Source organism: Tinamus guttatus, unplaced genomic scaffold (genome assembly GCF_059628265.1).
Source record: "Tinamus guttatus ecotype Peru unplaced genomic scaffold, ASM5962826v1 Tinamus_guttatus_pri_ptg000472l, whole genome shotgun sequence".
Classification (NCBI taxonomy): Eukaryota; Metazoa; Chordata; class Aves; order Tinamiformes; family Tinamidae; genus Tinamus; species Tinamus guttatus.
The window spans coordinates 6,667,799-6,692,969 of NW_028289006.1; the positions used below are offsets into that span (position 1 = coordinate 6,667,799).

Consider the following 25,171-nt stretch of genomic DNA (forward strand, 5'->3'; position numbering starts at 1 on the left):
GCCAAAGAAAAGCAAGTCTAGGAGCACTCCAATCAAAAATGCACATCAGAAATTACAAATACAGGAAAAACAGGGTCCAGTATACTTCAGTATATTTCAGAGCCTGGTTGTTTTTTTGTTTTGTTTTTGTAATGAAGCAGAAAACCTTTAGTATCTTGGAAGTTAATACTGAAAGATGCAATTCAACTAAGTCTGCTCCAAGTCAAGCCAATGTGACTCTAGCTTATCCCAGCAGCAGCAGCTGAAAAGTTTTTTTGAATATAGCAAATGAGGGAAAAATGAATGCCTTGTGTTGCTAACCATCCTCAGAGGAATTTCATATCCTAATGCCTAAACTAACTTCATAAAGACCTCCTTTCAAAAGCTAAAATTCAGTTTGTTTCTCAGCACACACATTCAAAAAAAAAAAAAAGGCATGTATTTCTTAATCTATTTTAAGTAGCTGCACTTCAAAATGTAATATGTGTGTGTATTATGGCATCACATCAGGAGAACAATTTATTAGACTTATACGCTACTCATTATCACTGTCTTTGCTTTCAGTGAAATAAGTGGGAGCGTAGCTAAATCAAGGTAAAAGTGAAGAATTCTGAATAGAGCCCTGTGTTGGGCAGCTTATATGATAATAGTGAATTCAGCACTTACAAGAGAGAGGAAATGAATGAATGAATGCTAATATTTAAGCCCAGTATGAATTTGCTTCTATATTACTAAAATATGGAAATTTTAAAATGGTGATATTTTGATTTTACAATTCAGTTCTCCAAACAAGGAAAACAGGTGACTGTACTACACCACCACATTACACAACTTTAAAAGTTGTGTTGCTTGGATAAAGAAGGAATGAAGAATACGGTCTGTGGAAGATCAAAACTACTTTTTGTTTTTTCCCCTAGAGCTTTTCAGAACTGATATTTCAAACATACCACATCTCTCAACCAGTTAAAATGACATGTTCTAGCTGGACAGCTAGTGAGTGAACAAGTATTTTGATTTAGTTCATCTAAGGATGGCAAGGAGACGGGTCCAATATTTTCTAGCTATAGTTTTTTTTTTTTATGTGTGTGATGAAGAAGAAAAACAAAATTACATTGTTGGACATCTCAAAAGATGAATTATTGTAAAGACAAAAAAAAAGGTAAGAATTTATCTTTTGGTTAGCTTCTTAAAATACATAATGTCCCTCATTGTTGGATAATTTGAGATAAATGACAAACCAAAGAACAGCAAGACAAGGAGCACCGTCTCTAACAGTATAGAGAAATAGATGAAGTTATATGAATGCACATAAACATCAAGATATGTTCTCCTTTCACCCTTTTAGGCCTTTTCTCCTGGAGGCCAGTTTGTTTTCATTCCATCCTGAGATAGTGAAATTCAACAGGTCCTTCCTAAATTGAAATAATTTTTAGTAGTGCCAAAACAGGCTGCAGAAATTCTCTAGTCTGAGGGCTCTTCATGGAATAAAATGAAATAAACCATTCATCCATAATAGATAAGCATGGGCTACCCATCAGAACCATTGTGGCATGCATACAGGTACTATATTTATGAGATGAAACTTTCATAGATTCTTTGCAATTACCAGATTACCCACATTTTGTTTGTCTTCCTCCCTTTCAGAAAAACCAGCAGAATGAAGACCTTTATAAATATTTTTCTGGGATTTTTTATCTTTGAGACTGTTGGTGCTGTATCCATCGCTGACACAGTAATTTTTGATTCTGAATTCTATGAAGAACCACTTGGAGAGCTCCCCCACCCATTTGACTATTTTGAAAATGAGCAGTCTCACCAGCTAGAGGTAAACATAACTTCATTTATTCATCTTTTTTCCACAGTGCACAATGCAGGAGCTACGGATGACTTTTCATAGGCCATGAAAATAAGCTGGGCACAAGCTCATTCTTGTGGTTGATATTGCCTTTGTACTATACTTGATCCATATTTTCCTCTGCTCTTCCAATGTAGACAAAATATTTTCTGAATTCTTTTTTAATGTGACTTCTAAGAGTACAGGCAAAAACTATTATGATTCTCTCAAGTTTTCTTGCTTTGACACAAGCCGTGTTTGAGATTAGCTTGGTGGTTTAACAGTTTGGATAAGGGCTTGGGCAGTTAGAATAGGACACCCAGGATTCCCCATGAAATGATGTTAGTATAATACTGTTTCCTGAGTTTATCTCTTATAATAACATGTTAAAAACAAGTCTTTCAGGCCATAAGTGCTAGTGGTTATTACTACTATTAGGAAAGAAGTCAAAAATAAGGAAAAAGGGAAATGAAAAGCACAGGAAATGAAAAATGAGAATGGAAGAAAGATCACCAAAGAATAATCATTTAAACTATGTTATACTACATGTATAAGGAAGAGACTCAATTTATTGTCTTAAATGTCCCCTTCCCCTCTACATTCCCCTTTTTTTTCTGGAAAAAAAAAAGCCACAATAATTTTAACTTGACTCTGCTGTTCAGGCATGGGTAAAACTTCCATAAAGGTGATAAATGCATGGTATACAAATCATGACTGAATGTAAAGCGAATGTTCACTATAGAAGAATGACAAATGTTACATTTAAAAAATAATGCTTTTTCACTCACATTTTTAGTTCTTTTCTACTATTTTAGTGCTTTATAACATAATATAATACATTATACATGAAAATATATTCCCTTTAGTGAGTCATAATTGTAGAAAGAGAAACAGTAATCAATATTTCATAAAGGTGAGATCAACTTTGAGCTGGATCCAAATGACAAATAGAGAATCTCAAAATAAATACAGACCAAAACAAGAGAACTGAAAAAAAGAAAAAAAAATGCCTACAAGTTTGTACTAGGATCAGAACCTTATAGTTAGGAGGAAAAACATTTTCTTGTCTAAAGCCTGAGAAGAACTTTACCTAAATAAATTATATTGCTTTTGCCTCTTTGCCTTTTGCTTTTGACTTCCCTATGTCATATACAACCACAGCTCTGCGTACTCAAGCACCTGAGCTTTCTTCACAGAGAATATCACCACCACTGCCTTCATTCACCAAATATCTGTGCTGCCTTTATTTCACATTGGCTAAGTCACATTTCCAATGTCTGTCTGTACTCTTAAAAATGAAGCCATACCAGGCCTACAATGATGACTTCCTACACTGGCTCTAGGCAAAGATTTTACATTTAAGCATCATTATTAATCTTCTCTGTATGTCTTGAAATCTTCTAATTTGAACACTAGATTTTTTAGTAACATACTCAATGCTAGGTGTGACCTCCCTGTGTTGTGTTCTTTTTATGTTTTTTTTTTTTTAACATATACAAGGAATGAGAAATCAGAAAGCTTTCCTACTTTATCTTGTAGAGTTCTTTTCCAGAGCTGCATCACTGGCTCCCATTACTGAGTTTTTCAGGCAGTCATCTTAAAATTCTTCAAGTGAGAGTCATCCATCACAGTAGTTGGAAGGAATGTTACTTTATAGATGAACAGGCCTCCCTGTAAGAACCATTTTTTTTCCCAGACCTTTAGCCAAAATCTTTGTTTGCTTACATTCCTCTTACCATGTACAACCCCAAAGAAGCCCAAATATTCGTAGTTTTTCAAAAAACAGAAGAGCTCAGAGAGACCAGTGCTGTAAAAGACAAGCAGCTTTTATGGATTTTTAAGTCAGTAATGAAACTTATCTTTTAGGCACTCCACTTTAAATACTATTGCCATCACTCAAGTTTTAAAGAAAATATATTTTCTGCAATCACCGTTACTATTGTCTCCCTGAAATCCTGCTGTCATAAAGATACGAGGAACACAAGTGGCTCTATATGTAAAACCCACTATATTTACTTAAGGTCACAGGTTAGTTTTTATTATGCATAGCTTAAGTGATGAGCAATACCACAGGGACTCAGACAAAAGCAGACCTTCATTCAATCCAGCTTGTGCACAATAACTCTTTAGAGCCCTGGTATACAATCCACTTACTTTTAGAAATATCTGAATCATGTGTTAAGATTTCTGAAATAGGGGGAAAAAATGAAATAACACTTTCTGTCATTGCTGTCTTCAATTTTAGATTTTTAAATTCGATTAAGTAGGTATAAATCTTTGAGCATAAAACATCTCCTAGGAAAACGACAAACTTTTCCAAGCTTGTATTTCCAGATGATTATCAGTGGACCTAGGAGACAGGTTAATTCTAACAAAATAGTCCTGCTAATTTCTGCTGGAGTGAGGCACCTTTATACTCAAGGAATTGAACCTCGGTGCCTGTGACAGTTACAACATTTTCAGAAGATTACCCAATGAATTCTGTAGGCAGTTTCTGGACATACAACCACCAAAAGGAGAAAAGACCTAGAGGTACTTAAAGAGGGATTCCTTCTACTCATCTAATCTGGTTAAAATTAGGTTGCATCCTGAGACAATCCTCTAAAACAAATGGGAAGAATTATTCTGTTAAAACAACTCTCTTGCTCAAATAGCTTCAGAGTAAGTTTGGCTTACTGAAGTTAACTAAGAGGAAAATAAGTTCATGAGTTCCTTTCTAGTTCTTATGCTCTTCAAATGTTCCTTTTGAAGTACTTATGGCAAAAATGAAAATAAAGTTTATCATAGAATCATAGAATGCTCAAGGTTGGAAGGGACCTCTAGAGGTCATCTAGTCCAACCCCCTGCACACGCAGGGTCACCTAGAGCACGTGGCACAGGGTGGCATCCAAGTGGGTTTTGAAGATCTCCGGAGAAGGAGACTCCACAACCTCTCTGGGCAGCCTGTTCCAGCGCTCTGTCACCCTCACTGTTAAGAAATTTTTCCTTAAGTTCCTGTGGAACTTTTGGTGCTTCAGTTTGCGGCCATTACCTCTATAGTTCTGTCAGTGGCCACCAGGAAAAAGAGGCCAGCACCATCCTCCTCACTGCCTCCCTTGAGGTACTTATAGACACTGATCAGGTCCCCTCTCAGCCTTCTCTTCTCCAGGCTGAACAGGCCCAGCTCCCTCAGCCTCTTCTCGTAGGGCAGATGTTCCAGGCCCCTGATCATCCTTGTGGCCCTGCGCTGGACTCTCTCCAGCAGCTCCACATCCCTCTTGTACTGTGGGGCCCAGAACTGGACACAATACTCCAGATGTGGCCTCACCAGGGCTGAGTAGAGGGGCAGGATCACCTCCCTCCTGCTGGAGACGCTCTTCTTAATGAACCCCAGGATCCCATTGGTCTTCTTGGCCACAAGGGCACACTGCTGCCTCATGGTCAACTTGTCGTCCAAGTGTCAACTTGTGTCTGCACACACATGCACATACTTGTGAGCAGTTTTCTGTAAATGTCTTTATCCAGATAATGGCTATTTTTGCACATGAAACATGTCTAGGCCTATTTTTCTCATAGATTTTACAGCACCTTTTGAAGACATTAAAGTGATACTTACAACAGATATCTGAATTGTTCCAGCACTCCCTGCTAACATTGACAGTTCTATTTAATTTCTTACAGTGTTTTCGTTGTATACAATGTATGTGTGTGGAACCCATCTTTAACACAAATATTTCATAATGTGAAAGTACTCATTTTTGTGATTTATTTAGGGGACTTGTTCTGAATCGTGAATCAAAGCTATGTATCATCAGTTAGATAGGTCAGATATGAGCCATTAGGTTTTCAAATTCCCAGGTCACTGAGATGTGGAAGTCCTAAGGCTTTGTGGCTTTGTATCTAGAAGATATTTGTTATGGAAAACAAACAAACAAACAAACACCTTAAGTAATTCATCATTCAATGAAAATTTGCATTTTTCAAAAGACTTTAATTAGAATAGTACCAACCACAGATAATGGGAAAACGGCAGAGCAACAAAAAAAACTATAACACTTTCCTATGCGGAAGAAATTTTGAGGCCCTGAAGAAGAAAGAGACTATAAAGGAGTGTTGAAAGGTTGCCTACAAACTTCGTGTTGGATTTAACTTTTGAAACTGACAGTTGCACTAGTATAAACATGAACTGCTGAGTACCCTCTTTTCTTACAGTAAGTTTCCTTATTACTTTCAATTAATATTTGTATCATGAGGTACAGACACCCCAGCCAAAACTGGGACTTCACTGTCCCAACTACTCTGCAAACATACACAAAGAGTTCTGTCCTTAAAATGGATACAATCAAACCAGATTGTCAAAGACGTTCATTGTATAAACAAGAGTCTCACTGATACAAACAGAAGGTTCAGAGCATTTTCTGCTTTGAAATTAAAACTATATTTAGATAGAATGTGAAAAAAAAAGACTGTAGAGACAGATTTTTACATACATTAGCTGCTAAAGTCTAAAAAAATCCTATTGCAAAATTTTGATCACAGTGCCTGTTTAAACACAAATAGCCCATTTCCCTTAGTTAGGAAAAATCTAAATTGCGAAGAAAGCAGTCATTTAAAAGATAGTGATATCAGGAAATATTTTCACCAGTGAAATAGGTTATTGGTGAGACTGTGAAGCAAGGAACTGTTCTAGCACTGAATAAGCAACAAAAAACTGCATGGACTAATATAGATTGGGCTGAGTCTAGATACACATGGATCCTCAAAACAATCAAGAACAAACACTATAAATGCCTAATATTTCATGCTGCACTACCTTGCTGAGATTTGAATTGAACTGTTATTAGAATATTCAGATGACTCCACAAAGCCCAGAACTTGAGGCATACAGATACATACACACACAACAGCAGTAATGCCGTGTCTGCATGTGCACACACATCTGTGTCCATATGCAGACACAGCATCTCAGTTCTTACCATAGCACCTATTAAGATGGATCTCAGTTGTGCAAGAACTCCATCTTAGAGTCCTTCAGACCTAAGGGAATCTTATACAGACCATTTCCTTAGTTGCCTGAAATGTTACAGTGGTTAAATTTACTGGCAAAACATTCTTAAGTACCCAAGACTCTGATACTAGGCATGACATTAGGTACCACTGTCCTGGTTGAACTGAATGACTACATCCTTCCTCCTGCCTCAGACTAGGTGGGGTTCTCAAAGTAATTTTCCTGGTCTAAAGCACTTAAATTTGTCAAGCTAGATTTCAGTGCTTTAAATGCACCTATCATCCTCCTTGAAATTCCTGTATGAGAGGGGACATGCATGTCACTTTATAAGTCATGAAATAATGGTTAGATTATTTGCTGAAGGACTGGAGCTGTTGATTTGATTTTTTTTTTCTCAGCCGAGATATAGTTCCCATCTCCCAGGAGAGATACATAACCACCAAGTTCAAGACTGATCCATAACAGCAGAAACTTTCATTCCCTCTATTTAGCCTGGATATTGTGCAGCCAAGCGCATAAGTGCAAAAAGGAGAAGTGAACAGAGAAAATGACTCTGCAGTTGATGGAGTGAGAGGCAGAGAAGCCACAGTCGTTCACAAGAGACTTACTCTAAGAAGTCCAGGAAAGTGGCAGACTGTGTCTCTTTTAACAGACAAAATCTCTGCAGTCACATTATATAAACCGTACAGTAGATGCTTGCTATCTTGAGTTCACCAGCCTCTTAAGCAAGCCTTTCTTCAGAATTCCATCTTTGTTGCTTCTCCCAAAAGAAGTAATGATGTGCATCATCCCTACTGATATGGGATGTGACACAGGATACAGATATTTATAAGATTACCCCAAATTCCTAAATTGTACATATACTAATCCCTCAATGGCCAATTTTCTGAACACTGTCAAGCTTAATAAGATGTTTAGATCTGCAATTCTAACCCATTGGAAAAGCCTCAAACATATGAAAATTTCAAAGCTGGTCAAAAGAGAAATCAGACTTCAAAACTATTCCCTGTGATTATTGCAGAGAGCAAGTTCTATATGGCTGGGAAGAAGGAGAGCTGTGGTTTGAGCTCTGCTCTGAGTCATTTCTATATTTGTTCATGTTCAAAGGTTGTCTGATATATAGGACATTAATCATTCTTTGAAATGGTCCCTGATCTCATGGTCTCAGGTTTTGGCTATTTTGTATAGGCTGAAGAACCTTGTTTCCTTTAGCTTGTTCTCCTTGTCCCGCCATTATTTGCCTCTTTGGATGCCCTATTGTTTCATTTCAATATCTCATCCAAACTCTCTCCTGGCCCTCATGTGGAGATTAAGATGTCTTCCCGAACAGAGATGACTGGGTGCCAACCTCCTCAGCCTAAGTCGTATCTCAGTTATCCTGATTCTTGGATGGATGGAGAACAAGAGCTTTTGTTTTTATCTAAACTAAAATGGAGTACAGAACAGGTGTGCAAACTTTCCAGATGGGTTCTCTGAACTATCGAGATGAAGGAATGCCTTATTCCTTGGTAGGTAGGTAGGATAGATAGCCTTAGATGTGAGATAACTAGTTTAATAAATGCTTTTGAAAATGTACAATGGTTATCCCACATTAAATTTCTGCCTGTGAAACTAGCAGAAACCTTTCTGCTTCCAGAGCAGTAACGGTTGTGAGCACTGCGTCTGATTCACCACGGCTCTCACACATGTACCAGTTTGGACTGGATTAGAGAAAAAGTGTGTGCACCGTATACTGCAGAAATGAGGGGAAGAGGAGATCTGACACCACACTTTGGCCATGATTTCTGGCAGAAATATGGTGCAGACGTGTGGACTTCCTCAAAGACAGGAAGCTTAGGAAGCTGTTTCACAACATATATGGGCTGAACCAACCTTAGGAGTTGGTTATCAGCCTCTGCTGACCACTTAGAGAGTCTAAGAGCTCCAAGCTGCTAAATACAATACAATTCAATGTCTGGGGTAAGGGGAGCCTAGTTACTTCTTTCCTTTCATGTTTTTAACAGTGTTTAGTTCAGATTCAACGCAATCTCAGTACATTTAGGAAAATCCACACTGGTGAACTCGGCAAAAGCATGTTCAGCTACACCAATGAGCAACCTCTGTAGACTACATGGCTAAGTATTGAGGCACCAATCTCTTCTCTACAGAGAACTCTAGAATTCAACCCAAGGCAGCTCCTTAGCACTCGGTAATGTTCCTCGCTGTGTAATTCAACTTTTGCCTTGGATCAGCAGGAGCTCTAACCTAATGGAGAAATCTTCATTAAATAGCTGTGGCTAGTTTTTCTTTTATGTCTCCTAACAGTGCACTAGGGTTCGATTCTGATTTCAAAAAATGTCATATTATCACCCTCCAAAATATTATTTTTCTTTCAAAACTTTGTCATTCAGCATTTTTGCAAAGAAAAGAGTCTTTTTTAGCCTGACTTAAATATTAAAACAGCTCTCAAACCAAAATATCAGAAATAAAATCTGCAACTTCAAGTAAAATGATGGATTAGGAGTATGACTTCATCTGACTTGATGGAAACCCAGAATATCTCTATTTATATGGACTTTATGCATTCTTAGAAAACAGAATTGTAAGAAAAATCTAAGCAGCAATGCTGTGCAGCATGAGTGTTCTTACTCAGATAAAATCATATATGACACAAATATGCTTACTTTTGAAACAAGAAGTTTTAGCAAACTCTGTGGTCAAGGTGATAAAGAGACTACCTTTGTTTCTTAGGAAATATTCATTAAGAGAACACCAGAATTTACCTAAGTTTTCTAATGCAGAAACCAGAGATATTAATTTCTAAAGAAGTGGGTTACAACTGTAGAGTTCTGTAACAGAAATACTAGAACTGGTCTGAATTAAGTATGAGTGTGTGTGTATGAGTGCGTGTGTGTAAGCCACAGCAGAAAAAAAACAAGTTTTTATTATTTTATTTTAATAGAAGGGTTAAAGGAATGGCCTACACTGATAAGGAAGCACATTTTACCCAGCTGCACCATTTTCAGAGCACTGTTTCCAGAAGAAAAAAAAAAAAAGAGGAATGCATTGCTTATGCCAAAACCAAAGTGCCTACACTCTGGAAACTTTACAGGGCAGATGACTTCTCAGTGAAAGACTCTGTATCCTACCACCAGCAGGCAAGACACAAGGTTGTAACATAACATATATACTATTTTTTCCTGTGGTAGTCCTCATGAAAAAAGCACATTTGGACTGATGAAACAGGCAGCAACCTCACCCAAGATTTATGGAGGCTGGAACATCGACAATTCTGAGGCAAAAACTGCTCCAGAATAGCTGACCACTCCTAAAGAATATAAAGTATCTGTCCATAGATTTCATTGCCTGTCAAGAAGAACCACCCCAGAAGCATGATTAGGATTCAATAGCTTATGCCCCTTGTGCTTTGTGTTGAACACAAGTGATCCTGGCCAGACCACACAAATTCATGTCTAGGCAGCTGAGAGTTTCATGGGTAAAAATGTGTAAATGATTAAAACCTATGACAGAATGAGTTTGAGTAGGCAAAATCAATTCACTTTGAATTTTGGTAACTAAGTATCACTTTCCCCCTCCCTCAACAGCTAACAATGAGTTTTATTACACTAATTTCCCAACACAACTTGTTGTTTATGCAGTTCTGTACGAGCATATGACAACTTATTGAGCTTCAGAATTTGCAGTCTAAACAGTTATTCACTAACATACAATTTCCTTCAGTTTCCCTAGTTTACAAAATTAATTATTTTTAAGATAGAACAGAAGGAGAAAAGAAGACTTTAAAGGCAAAAATGAGAAACAATTATGAGCCATTTTTGGAAAGGAAAAGAAACCAAAACCCTCTTTCATAATTAGACATTTTCCTGTAAGAAGAAAGCTTTGGTAGTTTCAGAACTGCTGTGGCGGAATTGGTTTCTTTTGACTCACAGATCTGTGGTATAAGCGTCCCTTGACATTCATAATGTTTCCTTTTAAGTTGCAAACTTTTGTATTGCTTTGCTTTTGTTTTAAAGCAAAGTTTCTACAGTAAAAGAGGCATTTAGACAATGGACCCTGCACATTTAAAGCTACTATGTGTAATATATCGACTTTGATACTAACGGCTACCAAAATCTTTTAGACATAAAACAATAGAACATCTTCCACCAGAATGAAACCACCTCAGAAGTAAGGTGTGGCAACTGATGATCTCCAAGCCTTGTTCTTTGCCTTCTTAGAGCTCTACCTATCTCCTGTGTTTTATTACTTTGTATGGGTTACATGAATTCATAGTTCTCACACAGGTCCCTCTATTCCGTATTCCTCCCCTGCTGCTTGCTATTCTGCTGGCACTCTGTCATCTTATTTTTCTTTCCATGGGTCAGCCACCTGAAACTTTTCTGATCTTAAAAACCTTTAAATTTGACTCACCTCCCTTTTCAGTCAGTGTAGAGAGAACAAGTACCTAAAACAATCGTATGTGACACATGGGAAGACATGTGCGACACTTTGCAGAAATTCCCTTCTCTCTCTATTGACTGTGAAAGGAGTCTAGTTTCGACTGGATGTCTTGCCCATGGCTGGCTAATGTTAAGTCTTACTCGTTGCATTTCATCACTTGTCAATACGCTTAGGTTTTGTGCTTTTGATTTTCATTGCTTCCTCATCTCTAAATTGGCCATCCACATTAGGTGATCTCATTTGAAAATGCAGTCACACTGTAGAAAGCTTCAAAAAGATATTACTCTGTTATTGCTCTGCTTTTACTATAGCTAATATTCTATACCAATATTCTCCCTTGCCTCTCAGCTGACTTCAAAGGCAGAGTAGGGTAACTATGAAACATGCAGGTAGCTAAAGGTAGGTGATATGATTCTCTCTCACTATTTTCTAATAAATACCATGTATCTGGCTCTGGAATATTGATTATAATTTGAAGACTTGAATATGTTGGCTAAGGGAAATGCTGCTTTGCAATAACCTGCATATATCCTGCTGCTTTGCATTTTTTCTGTTTTTTTTTACTTTTTAACACATTGTTTTGAGTAGCATAAGAAATAATAACAATTAAAAAAAAACACAGAAAACAATGTCATTAAATTATATAGAAAAAAATCTACCCAAAATTTTCAATAAACTTCATGTTGCCAAAAACAAACATCTGGAAGACAAAGGACCACTCTGTACAGCATACAGCCTAAGAAACATCTTTCTCTTGTTACAATTGTGCATGATCTATCAAGTATGTAAAAGAAAGCTGACTCGGTAATATGAAACAGACTTTTCCCCCTAGGTTACTGGTTCAAATCCAGCCTATGTATAGCAAGCAACAATTGCTTTTATTTTGGGACAGATATGTAACACACCTGCATCAGTGAACTGCTCAGTTTCCCTCATACAAATGGCAACACCACAAAACTCGCCATAATAACTCGTGCAGAAAACTGAATAGATATTAATACTCACTGCTTGGGATAGTTTCTCTAGAACCTTGATTCAGTACCTTGTCAAAGAAAAAGTAGAGAGAGGCTTTCAGTAGTGTGTCCCTAAAACCAGCTAATATCCAGTTATAAAAGTGAGAGGTGACAGTCTAGCAATTACATACAGATTTCCTTTCTTGGGCAGAAAACAAAATTACTAGAAGTTAGTATATCTGCCTTGGTGCCCAACAGCTCCAGTGAATAACCAGCAAAGAACACTTGGACAACAGAAGTAGAAAAGAAATTGCTAAACTTGAGTTAAGAAAGTAAAAGCCTTCACCTACTCAGGTGTACAGCAATCAATGTAGACGGCCTTAATCCCATGTCAAATGCAAGGAGCTTTATCTTAGCTCTGAAGCACATTTACAACTGTCTTTTGAAAATGGTCTTCTCCAGAACACACTTTTCAGTAGAACTTTTCACAAGAAAATGTACACAAAGCTGTTAATAGGTCTCAAAATCTCCTTGGATTTTGTAGTTCCAAAGTTCAGGACAAGGATTCTTAGCTGATATCCACAAAACTGGTGAAGGACTAGACAGCATGTGCAATCACTTTAGTGCAGTACTACCCTGGGTCAATAACAGTCTGGAATGTGCCTTCCCTCTAGGCTTCCTCCATTCAGAGAACATCTGTCCCCATTTCCTTTGATTGGAAAGTCTTCTTTTGATTTGTCCCCAAGTCCATTCCTGGTTAAGCTGTCTTAATGTCAGTGCTGCAGGTGGGAACATTGTGTGTTTGTCTGCACGAAGCAAAAAAACCTCCTGTTTATACCAATGGATTACTCGCTGAGTTCATCTAAATCATTATTCATTTTACAAAATTTACGCTTATCTTGAAGCCCTTTTCAAGTAGCAGTTTCTGTGGCTTATTGAAATATAATTAAAGAATATACAAAGAACTTTATGAATGTTCAGTCAAAATCTGAGCACTGTGAGTTTCAGAGTGCTCTGCAAGGTTTTCCATTGCCTCTTTGCCATATTCTCATTCTTCAGGGAAACCAATACAAAATATTTGGACCCATGGCCACTATCTAGCTTAAGCCATATTCTTTCAGTACAAAGGATAGGTTTTAGATGGTCATTTATAATGTTTCCAAGATGTCCAGATGTCTAATAGTGCTAGCAATGTCATATAGTTATACTCCATGCTCCAGAGAGCCTATTATAAAGTGTAAAATGTTTTCTCCCAACTCTTCTTGTTGAATATTGTATAATTAAACTAGAGATTAGAACACAGGAAAAGCTTTTTTCGTATGTGGGACCCACACCAACTGTCTCATGTCTCTTAGTTCCTTTAACTTGTGTAGTCTACATAGTCTAAAATAACCTGACTGCCCACTATACTGTTTACAACCAGAATTTATGGGCACTAGTGCAAGAGATGTCAACAACCAGTTCTCCACTGGAACAACAGTGTGCAGTAAAAATGGGGACTAGGTCAACTGAAACACTAGGGATTCAATAGTTTTATTGAATTTGTTCAGTGCTGCTGAAGGGTTCAGAGGAGGAACAGCTTTCATAAAGCTTAAAATTATGTCTCAATGCCTTCCCACTGGAGAGAAAGGTAAAAATGGTAAAAATGTAGACCTCTGTAAAACACCTGACAAGTCCTTTTATGAGGGACAATATACTAAGAGAAAATTACTGCATTTTCATTTTTATGCTGAAGTTGTCAAGTAGCAAAATCCACAGAATGCAGCTTTACAATTACAGTTAACACAGCAAAATTGATTACTTGGCTGCTTATGTTCACTGGAGGATTTAAAGAAGAAACAATAATGGTTCTGGTTCCATGACAGAATATGTAAAATTTTATAGATTCTTCTAAATTAAGATTTTATACCACATTTTAAATTTACATTTTCACTTCTTATTACTACAAATTTTCACTGTTAATGAATGAAATTAATCTGGACCTTCAGCGATTTAAAATGAGAAAGAAAAATTAACACAAATACAAACACAATCATGGCAAGTGTACTTAGACTGCCGAGTTCTTAGAGAATAAGATTTTTTTGAGCATATTACTGTTCTTAAAGCAGACTCTCCATAACTACATTGTAATTGGATTTATCTGGTAGTTTGCAATTTTGTTAAATGACTTCTTTTCTTTTTGATTTGAATTTTCACTTATCACACAGAACATATGCAGCTTTACCACAAAACTCGTTGGTTTAACTTGAAATTTTCATACTTCCAAGTATGTAAAAATCATTTGATTTGTCCATATCCTCATTAATGAAGTGCACATAAACAGTGTGTGTTCATGTGTGCATGCAACAAAATATTTTAAAAAAAATCTGAGATAAAAAGTGAATAAACATGTTGGAGTTTCATAAACGTGTGTGCAGTGTGTGCAATGTGTGTCGCACACACAGCCAACATTCGCTACAGCTGCCTGACAAAATGAGGCTACGGGACTGAGTTTCAGAACATACGTGACCTCTAGTGGTAGCAAAGGAAGCACTGCTAGAGGTGCAAAGGCCAGCGGATATCAACAATAACGTTTCCTCTATGTTCTTAATTTTCACCAGATAGAGATTGGGACAGCTCTGCCTTCTGTAACTCACGAGAGTTTTTCTTCTGCACCGCTGGCAGAAGAACCTGAGGAGGAAGCATCAACGCCAAAACTAATTGATGGCTTTTCAGCACAAGGGTCAGGTGTGCTCGGGCCCCAGGCTCATGACGGTTAGTAGAAAGGAGAAATGACCTTTGCAAATGTAGCTTCCCTGTGTGGTGAGCCTAATTTGTGTGCTTTTGAATCTACACCTCTCTTAACAGATTTCTATCATGTCTATCATGAACGCACTGAGGTCAGGTAGGTACCTACGCAAAATAATTCCACTATAGGTTACAACAAGAATGTCTAGTCAAAGAGATTTTTTTCAAACAAAAATTTTGCTTCTTCAACATTGCTAATAATTGTCAAATGCTATCCCTATATTTTTACTGGCATGGATTTCAATATCATTACCAGACATCTTCATTTTGTAATGGTTTGTTACACGATTTTGACAAATGTGTTCATAAAAACATAATTAGAACTAGGAATTTCTGAAATGAAACTTATGAAATTGGGGGGGGGGGAAATCCTATGAAGCCAATTTTCTGTTCCTTTGACTGGTTGTATTCCGACATAAACTTTCCACATCTCAAAGGGGGGTTAAAGTTCTAAAACGCAATCTGTCCCTCACCGCATATATCACCATGCTAGATTCACTAGCAGCTACTTCAAACTCTCAAATTGAAACTCACAAGAGTTATCTACTGTTGTGATGAGTTTCTGTGTTGTGTGGTGATTAGCACAGAACAACAGGAAGAGCTTAAAAGACTATTTTTACTATGTCTAAGAGCATAACTGACTGCTGTGGAAGATAAATGACTAAAAGGAGGTCATGCTTCCAAACTTGCATGTCCAGTAAAAAGAAATGAATCATTCCTAGTCTTGTTTTTATATAAATTGCTTCAGAACCCTGACCAGACAAAATATTTATTGATGGCAAAACAAATAAAAATGGGAAGGAGAACTTCCCAGGACATTTCTATAAAACCCATGCAATTTATTTCAGTATGAATTCTTTATCTGTCGACCTTTTTGAGCACTGAACGCAAACCATCAGTGCATGGACTAGAGATAAATAGGAAGCTTGAGGCTATAACATACCAAGTCAGAGTTTTTTATGTCTTCATGCTGTTTTCAGTAACATATTTTCATGTCAGATATTGCTGCTGTTCTTGGCTTGCTACTGGCTAGAAGACTACAGGACTCAGAAATGCCGAGTTCGTTTTTCTTGTTGACATTTTTTTGAACCTCTCCCATATCTCTGTGCTTTTTCAGCCTACACTAGTCAAAGGCAACAAGCACCACTCCTCCAAGCTCAGAAAAGGGACAGAGAAACTCTCTTCCTGGTCTATGTTGCAATATTTTGTAAAAAGGCAGACATCATGAACTCTACATTCATGTAAGCCTAAATTTGTTTGAATGGTTCAGAGTGTGGCAATTTATTTTCTTTCTGTGTCGGGCTTGCTGCCTGCAGCTCATTTAAAAAAATCCTGTGAAGGAAGCAAAATATAGAAAAAGTCTCATCTCTCCAGAAATGTTATTCCTGGATCCCCAAGTAGTGATTCAACAACAACAACAGCAACAAAAAAGATTTCATTGGGCACTGGTTCTTTAGTCTTGCCTTAAAATACAACACATATATCGCCTGCAAATGTGTGTGCTGTCCTTCAGGTAGTTACTGCTGCCTGCTGGTAAGGGCCATTTCTGAACAGATTAAGAAGACAAATCTACTGTGTAACCACAATTGCTTAGGCAAATGGTCTCATCAGTGAGGGAGGGCAAAAAAAAAGGATAAAATGTTCAACCACATTTTAGATCCATTAATTATGCTACTATTTAATTAAACCAAAATATGCAACCAATATGCTATGAGGAGAAAAAAAATGTAGCATGAAACAGGAAAGTATTTCCATGGTAATAAAAGATGAGAAACAGATATGCTGATTTCTACCTTTAAGCAAAGAAAAAAAAAGTATCAAAAGTCAATGCATATTGAAACTAATGACATTTCCTACTCAAGACAGAACTTGGATCATCTGGTCAATGTTGCAGTTCTCACTTAATCTGAATAGTGTAATGAAAAGAAACTTCCTTGTCCTCATACAATTTAACTGAAATGATATGGCTTGCTTTTTTATTTTCATGGACTTATGGTGATAGCCAAATGTTTTTGTTTTATGAACCCACAGCTCCCAAGGTATTTTAACTCAGAGGGAGAGAAAGAAAAAAATATCCTGACATTGAATTTCTGAATAAGAAATAATAATTAAAAACAATGCAAAAGAAATTGAATTATGTGTCCATAGCTCTGTAGAAAAATATTAATTTCCTCACAAATTGTTCAGAAGTAATATTTACAAAACTAAACTTAGGAAAATCATCGTATTTGAATGCTTAAGGTAGAAGAGCAGCTATAGAGGCAGCATAACTATGGCCTTTCAACATTAATACGAAGTAATTTCTGTTCCTTCTAAGACAGTTACTAACAGAAATTGCTTGCTTCTTTTTATGCTATGTTTCTTACCACTTCTTCGTCTCATCTACTCTTTAATATAATTTCACCACAAAGGAGTTACGCAGCTACAGGCATCACTGAATGTTATATGGGGATTGTGTACTGACCCCATACAAGAAGTTGGCAGTTACTGATCACATACCTATTATTTTTTCTAGTGAAACAATAAACCAAATTGTTTTATTGACATGAATAAATGTCAACACACAAATATTGTATACATGAATGTGGATTATGACTATTTAAGGAAACAAAGCAAATTTGCTAATGCCATTAAAAATTAACACCTTTGCTCTTCTTGGGATGTTACAGTAAGCTACAAGCCTTGGGGATAAACAGTGTAAAACTAAGCATCACATCTACTATTCAAGCTAGTTTTATAAAATAAGACCTACATCCTTGAATGCCTGAGATGGAATTCAGTTAAATGTAGTTACAAAACAGAACAAGAAGAGCATAAGTAGATCTTAGTACCATCTATAATTTTTACACTATTAAACAAGAGCTTGACACTCAAACTGTGAGCGCATTCATGAAATAAACTGCAACATATAAATAGTCTTTACTATTTGCATAACTGCTCTGAAGCAGTTCACATGAACTCCCATGAATTCCTGCATAGCCCAGAAAGTACAGACTGCTTGATCTTTTTTTTTTTTTTTTTAAGAAGAGTCTGACAATGAATAGAGTCTAGGAAGTGACAGAAAGGAAACAAGTCCATTCCGCCATATTTGCAGGTGGTACTAGTAAATTCTCACCTGAAATGCAATGCTGATCACTCTTATTAAAATAAATAGAGTACAAATTGAAACAGGTGCAGATAAAGGCTAGGGAACCCGGCAGGTGGCATCTAGCTAACATACTGGCATCTAACCTAGACGATCTAACCTAGAGAACAGGCTGGTGATGAAAAAACTGTGTATGGACTCTCCATGAAGAAAGTTATCTTATTATTAACTACTTATTATTAACTGTTAGTTAAATCTTATTATTGTTAGTTATCTAACTGTTAACTGTCACAGCATTTTTAAAAATAAATGTATGCACTTCCTTACTCCCATGTGTGTCACTCTCATTTGAGAGCAGTTCAGTTCCCCCACACAGGACAGTGGGAGCCAGACAAAATTATGTTCCCCTACTCACAGGGGGAATGAATTGTCAACAACTAAAGGGAGTCAAATGACCCCTGATGAGCGTAAACTCTTACAGCCAGTCATAACAGCAGATGTTATTTCTTCATCTAGATGGAAGCAAACCATTGACAGCTTAGAGGGAAATGGAATTTGGCTGGCTGCTGCCATCTAATATTCTATTTGTATACACTGAGAAACACTGTATTAGAACAAACAAGTAGAACCTTCTCATCGCTATAGGTAGTAAAAAGTAAATAGTTTTAAGAAAGAATTTAATAACTTTGTTGTTGAAAAGTGATACGATATAGTGATAAAAAAGGGGGGAGAATGAATACATTATCTACAAAGTGCTATGATTTTATGGCAATGTATGCATCCGTTTTCTGTTTTTATTTATTTATTTATTTATTTTCATACAAAACTAACTGCTTTTCTTCAAATTCTTTTGTAGATCTTCCAGCTTGCCTTTTGTGTACATGTCTAGGGACCACAGTCTACTGCGATGATCGTGAGCTTCACGTTATTCCACCACTGCCTAAGAAAACCATGTACTTCTACTCCCGCTACAATAGAATTAGAAGAATCAACAGAAATGACTTTGCTAACTTGAGTATGGATGATAGTATTGATGCAATTATATTGAATTTCTACTCTTTTTGCTCATACTAATCTAAAGCATAGCGATTTATTTTTTATAATGTTGGCATATAATGCCAGTAGGACTATACACATAAATACACATATACAAAACCTCTTTGCTACTTTTGAATCTAAAGGTTTGAATGTAGAGTCTCAAATTTAAAATTTAATAGAAATAATCATGTTTTAAACTGATTCTGCTGTTACTTTTAGTTAACCTTAAAATGAAAAAACAACAAACAAACAAATATGGAAAATCTGCAGCATTTTAGAAATCATTTTCTTCCTAAACAAGAGAAGCTCTCATATAGACATACATTCAAATATTAGTAAGGTTAGCAGCATATCTGTGTGAAAGGAGCTTTGCCTTTATATAGATATATTTTCATTGGTTTACTCCAGAATTACCTAGGGAAATGTTAAGAAAAGGTAGAAAATATTTCCAGAAGCACTTGCTTTGTGACCGAAACCAGCCAGAACTGGAAATGATTGGGAGACATTCTATTTTCTACTTTTGTGTTTCCTACTTGAGAGTCCTTGAAGATACCTTTTCAGATAGTATTAAGCTTTTCAGGCTTTTCAGGAAGTATTAAGCATCTCACTGTTTTAATAGGAACTGATTTACATGCCATTCTAAAAAATCAAACCACATTCTTTCTTTTGTATTTTAGACCTAACTTTATGTAGCGAATGCTTATTTAATGATCATTTTGGTACATTTATATTATGGCACATTGTGGTACAATTTAAAAGGTAACCATGTGATCTCATGTGAAATAGGCTATTGTGAAAAGTATGAGTATGACCTCCTCTGGATATTATGAACCATTTTGGTCACCTGTAACCAAAGTGGAATCAGTGCAAAGAAAAACTACTATGGCAGATCAGTGAAGTGGATTTTCTTATGAAAGAAAACTATCAGGGATTGGGTTGCTCAGCCTAGTGAGGTGAAAATAGGGAAGGGAAACAATTGTCTTCAATATTGTTTTACATAGCAAAGCAAAGAAAATAAATGCTAAGGACAGAGGAAAAATATTTAAGCCAAAACATACTACTGGAAAAATAGTAAAATAAAATAACCATATATTTTTTCATATATATATTCATATATTTTTCTCCTTTTACAAAAGCAAGCTTGTTTTTCAGTTGCAAAAAAAGTGTATGATAAACAAAAAAACAGTGTGTCAGATTTCATACATTGTATTCCAGTAGGGAAATGTTGACAGTAAAGAAACATGTGGGACAAGTTTTCTAAAGAAAATATTTAATTCCCTTTGAATGTTATTTTTTCCACAGAAAACTCATTTAAAACTCATTTATTCCCAGAATATATATAAATCATAAAATCCTTGCCTTTGAAATCTTTCACTGAAAGATCTGTAAGAATGACATACAAGTTTTTAAACAAGAGAAGGAAATGTTGTTCCTATTCCTTAGAATAACCACTCAAATGTGGATTACATAGTGTGCATTATAGAAAAAGAGACAGCTATCACACCACATGCTAGGAATATATTTGATGAAAGATTTTTCTAATTTAAATAAACTGCCTTTTTATTTTTCAAAAGTTTCAAGAAATACCTCTGATATGGTACCATATCGAATTTCCCTACCAGGCAATTTAAAGCGGATTGATCTGACTGCAAATTTTATATCGGAGATCCATGAAGATGCCTTCCGGAGACTGCCTCAACTCCAGGAGCTGGTGCTCCGTGAAAATAGAATAAGGCAACTCCCTGAGTTACCATCCACTTTGACATTCATTGATGTTAGTAAGAACAGACTTGGTCGCAGGGGAATACGTAATGAGGCATTTAAAGTAAGTCTGGGTTTGATGAAAAAATCTTTTCTTCCTCTCTCCAGACTAAACCAGGATGTGGTCAGAAGAGCAGCCAAATGTCGATTTATGCTCAGCCATGAAGGTGACAGTCACTACACCTGTGCTGGCTGCCAGGCAGGCTATAGAGAAAGGTGGAGGAGCGCTATCAACTGGATTTGACAAAAGCTTTTCTTCTTTGGCACAAAGATCCACCAAGGACAGCACCCTATGGCATGCTGTAGCTACACACCAGCAGCTCATGTTCCTAGAAATATTCAGGAGCACAGGCTCCAGATTGCTGCTTGGCCTCTCCTTACAAGTAGTCAGGAGGCACTTCTAAAGGGCAAAGTTATGGGTGCTCCTTCTTCACACACTGTCATGCAGCTATAGGTGTATTTACCAGCCATTTTCACCCTGATATCTCAAAGGCCCTTGTCAACAGAAATTGAACTATACCACTCAAAGTAGGTACTGTAATAACTTTTGTGTATGGAAAAGGGAGAAAATGAGATCATTCTACCAAGCTTTATTGACCTGGCCAAGTTTACATCTTACTGTTGTTATAACTATCTGTGAGTGCAAGGAAAGGGAGGATTGGTTACCAGTATAGAGAGACAGTCAAGGTTCATGAGGGGCTAAGAAGGCTAGATTTAATAGGGGGCCTACACACCAAATGCACAGCGAGCACTGGGAACTGTGAGGAGGGGTTGCTGATAGGAAACTGTTGAACACAAGCGTCAGAGGTCCAGGAAGGACCAAATTTGTTGTAGTGTAAGGGCCCCTTAAATCTACAAGACTATTTCCTTATCTCAGGTGTGTTATCTTTGAGCAGCTACCGGCTGAGAAGCATATAGACACCTTTGACAATACACAGTATGCACATCCAACCTTGGTGGGAATCTGGTCAGTGTGCATAGGGCCTGTGCTCACATATTCCTTGCCATTCCTTTCACAGGAGTTCTCGCTACACTGTCAGATCAAGCTGCTTCTTCCACCATGCCATGGGACTGCATGATTTACCTTATCAAAGGGATGTGAAAGAATTCTTTTTGGCTTAGACATTTGTTATTCAGATGTAATTTGCTTCACCACCAATGGGCTTCTGCCACATTGAGTAAGCTTGTTGTAAGAGCAAGGAAACAGACTGAACAAAAAGCTGTTCTGCATAAAGGCTCGGGCATTCTTCACGTTAGAACAACATCACTGAAATGAAGTCTCTAGTTAAATACATCTCAAAGTCTCTAGTCACTTTTCCCTTATTTGAACCCAAATGGTTGATCTGTATCAGTAATAGCCTCAACCTGTGTAAATGAAAGTCTATGACTATCTTTCAGTTTGTACCTTATCATCCCTGCCACACTGAAACAAAGTGAGCCAGTACCCAATGTTGCTTATTAGAGTGGTGGATTTCAAAACTATTTTCCAGAGATTTTCAAGAAATTTCTAACATGCATGCATTTCTTTTTCTGCTTTCTTCCTTCATCCTCCAGGATCTGCATGAACTGCAGCATCTTTACATCACTGACAATAACTTGGATCATATTCCCTTGCCACTCCCTGAAAGTCTCCAAGCTCTTCATCTTCAGGTAGGCCACAAAACCAAAGACTCTATATATCATTTTCAAATAGTAAGTAAAATTGGAAAGAGTAACTATTATCTTCTGTTTTGTTTCTTCAATTTATTCAAAAGTGTCCTTGACTGGACTAAATAAATTGTTGCAATCATACAATTGATTAATGATTGCAAGATTTGGAAGAATTAAAATTTAAATCAGGTGTACATCAATCATTAGACTTTGCAATACATATTTTTTTAAAAATATTGTTTTTAAGTATTGTCTTCATCTTGCCATAACTATAAAATAACTAGTCAGTACTGCATGTTACAGATCAATAAAGCTAGTAAGCTAGATTTTTCTCAGCACTAATTCCTGAGTACAAAATAGCGTAATAAAGCAAGAATTTTTGGATGATCTTTATTTTAGAATCATTAAAGATAATTATTTAGGTAATTTTTTAGTCTCAATTTACATATAGTGTTGGATCTTAGTACTTCATTATTGAAAATGTTCGCTTCAAGAATAAAAGCTCAGTGAAGATAAGCTATATAAGAGGGATTTATATGAAAGAAACAAATTCTGAAGCATTCAATTTTCCGTATATACACATTTTCTGTAAAAATACAACTGTGGACTGGCTAATGCGAGAAGGCCTGAGGGAAAGTTATTTGTCACACATCAAATTCCAGATCTGTGGCTTTGCAGGTTGAACATTTCAAGCTGTCAGGATGATAATTATGGTTCTCTGATGTTTTTGACTGACTTATGATGTTCCCAAAGCGTATGGAGTAAGACTGTTCAGCGTGATCCCTGAAAGCAGAATTGCTCTATTCTTCATCCAGGCTCCTCTGCAAAGGCCATTTCTGCTACACAGTTTGAGTTATTTTACTCTGAAGCTTTACACTGTCTGAGAGATTCCCCCTGCTTAAGGGACTTCTCAGGTGGCTACTTACAGCCACAGTCTGGCATTTGGGTTCAAACTAGAATCTCTTTAAGCCTTCAAAGATTCAAAATGTTTTTCAAGAAGCTATCCTGATAGATATTATGTATTTTCTTTTTTAGAACAACAACATTCAAGAGATGCATGAAGATACTTTCTGCAAAATGAAAGATTTTAATTATGTCCGTAGGGCTCTTGAAGATGTCAGACTGGATGGTAATCCCATCAACTTGAGCAAAACACCATATATGTGTCTACCCCGTTTGCCAGTTGGTAACCTCATCTAAGCTTTTGCAGGAGCCGGTACTGCCGTATGCCACGAAAATCTTTACAGACAAATGCTTAAGTCTTTGCTGCATTAAGCAAAATGCATTTTTTCACATCTCATTCAATTAGGAAATATTTCTAAAAATAATTAAAATGATAATCAGATACAAAGAATAATATAAATGCTAAAAGATAAATCTGTTATTTAGCCAAATATATGTTGTAGGGCAATTCAATGTGAAGAAAAATATGTTATTACAAAAACTGTTCTGAAGGCAATAAAGATCAGTGACAATTCATCATTTCATGATTAATCAGTCAATTTAATATAGGAATTCTAAAGTTAAGTAATGTTATATGTTAAAACTTAATTATAACACAGTAAATAAAGGAAAAAAAAAGAAATATGTGTACAGAATTCAATGTCTATCCTCTTTTTATTTATTTAAATATTTTAGTCTTTGAGACAGGCACATTTTTCTACTCCTTTCCTAAATTTTTTGTTTCTTCTGGAAAAGTAATAATTGTATTTTAACAAAGCAGGTTTTCTTTAGAAAACATGGAATCTTTCTTTGAACCCATAATGAGATGTAGAGATTAAATTTGTATCAGTAAGATAAATAAAGTATTTATTGATGCCTTTGCATTGGGTTTTAGAATGCTAAAGAGATCCAAGGCTGTTTTCTGAATCTTTCATAACCTAGCCCACTATTTTACCAGGCTAGCTAAAATCTCACGATAAATCTTTTCTTTGAGAACTACTGAACTCTATTCTGCACGTCAAGTGGACAAACTCCCTTTGACTTATTTTCATAGTCGAATAAATTCAATTCAATACACTATGGACCATTTTCCAGAGACCTAAGTCACAATGAAAACAAAGATCCTTGAAGAGCCATGGGTAAGTTTCTAATTATTTGTAGCCATTTCAATGAGCTTTTCTGCTTTGCTTATCTGTTAAAGATGAGCAAGGCCTCTGACTGCTTATGTGGAGAGCTTTAGCACATTTTTTTCTAGGGAAATTGTTGCCAGAAATGACCCAACAGATACCATGTATCTACTTATTAATTTCACTCTACAATTAATATTGGAAATAACATTAAGAAAATAACATCTGCAAATTTTGGTTACAGAAGGTTTAGCAAAAGACTTCATCTAAAATAAACTCACAAAGTGATAAAAAAAAAAAGAAAAAAATCCACCTACAAAAAACTGACATTTGTTTAGTATGAAAGTTCATCTACATCTATCTGAGCATATGCACTAGTTGGAAAAGTGGAGCTGACAGGCTATATATCTCCTTGGCCGTTCAATGGAAAGTCTGTGCCCAGAGACCACTTACTTTCTTCACTCTCATCCCCCACCTTCCAGAAGATCACACACTAGAAACACAAACAGTGAGTTTGTACACACCAAATTCAGAAAGATGGAAATCAGAGTTGAGGAAGTGCAGCAGGCTTCAATGACTACGATTTTA

At 36.5% G+C, this 25,171-nt stretch overlaps 1 protein-coding gene across 1 annotated transcript; it reads left to right on the forward strand.

Annotated features, from left to right (window-relative positions):
* Positions 1-1,636: 1,636 nt before the first annotated feature.
* Positions 1,637-23,714, forward strand: EPYC (epiphycan). Its single transcript, XM_088532938.1, has 6 exons — positions 1,637-1,804; positions 14,794-14,947; positions 18,922-19,080; positions 20,726-20,928; positions 22,419-22,514; positions 23,550-23,714. The coding sequence occupies exons 1-6, from the start codon at positions 1,637-1,639 to the stop codon at positions 23,712-23,714; spliced, it is 945 nt and encodes a 314-aa protein (XP_088389064.1).
* The last annotated feature ends 1,457 nt before the right edge of the window (positions 23,715-25,171 follow it).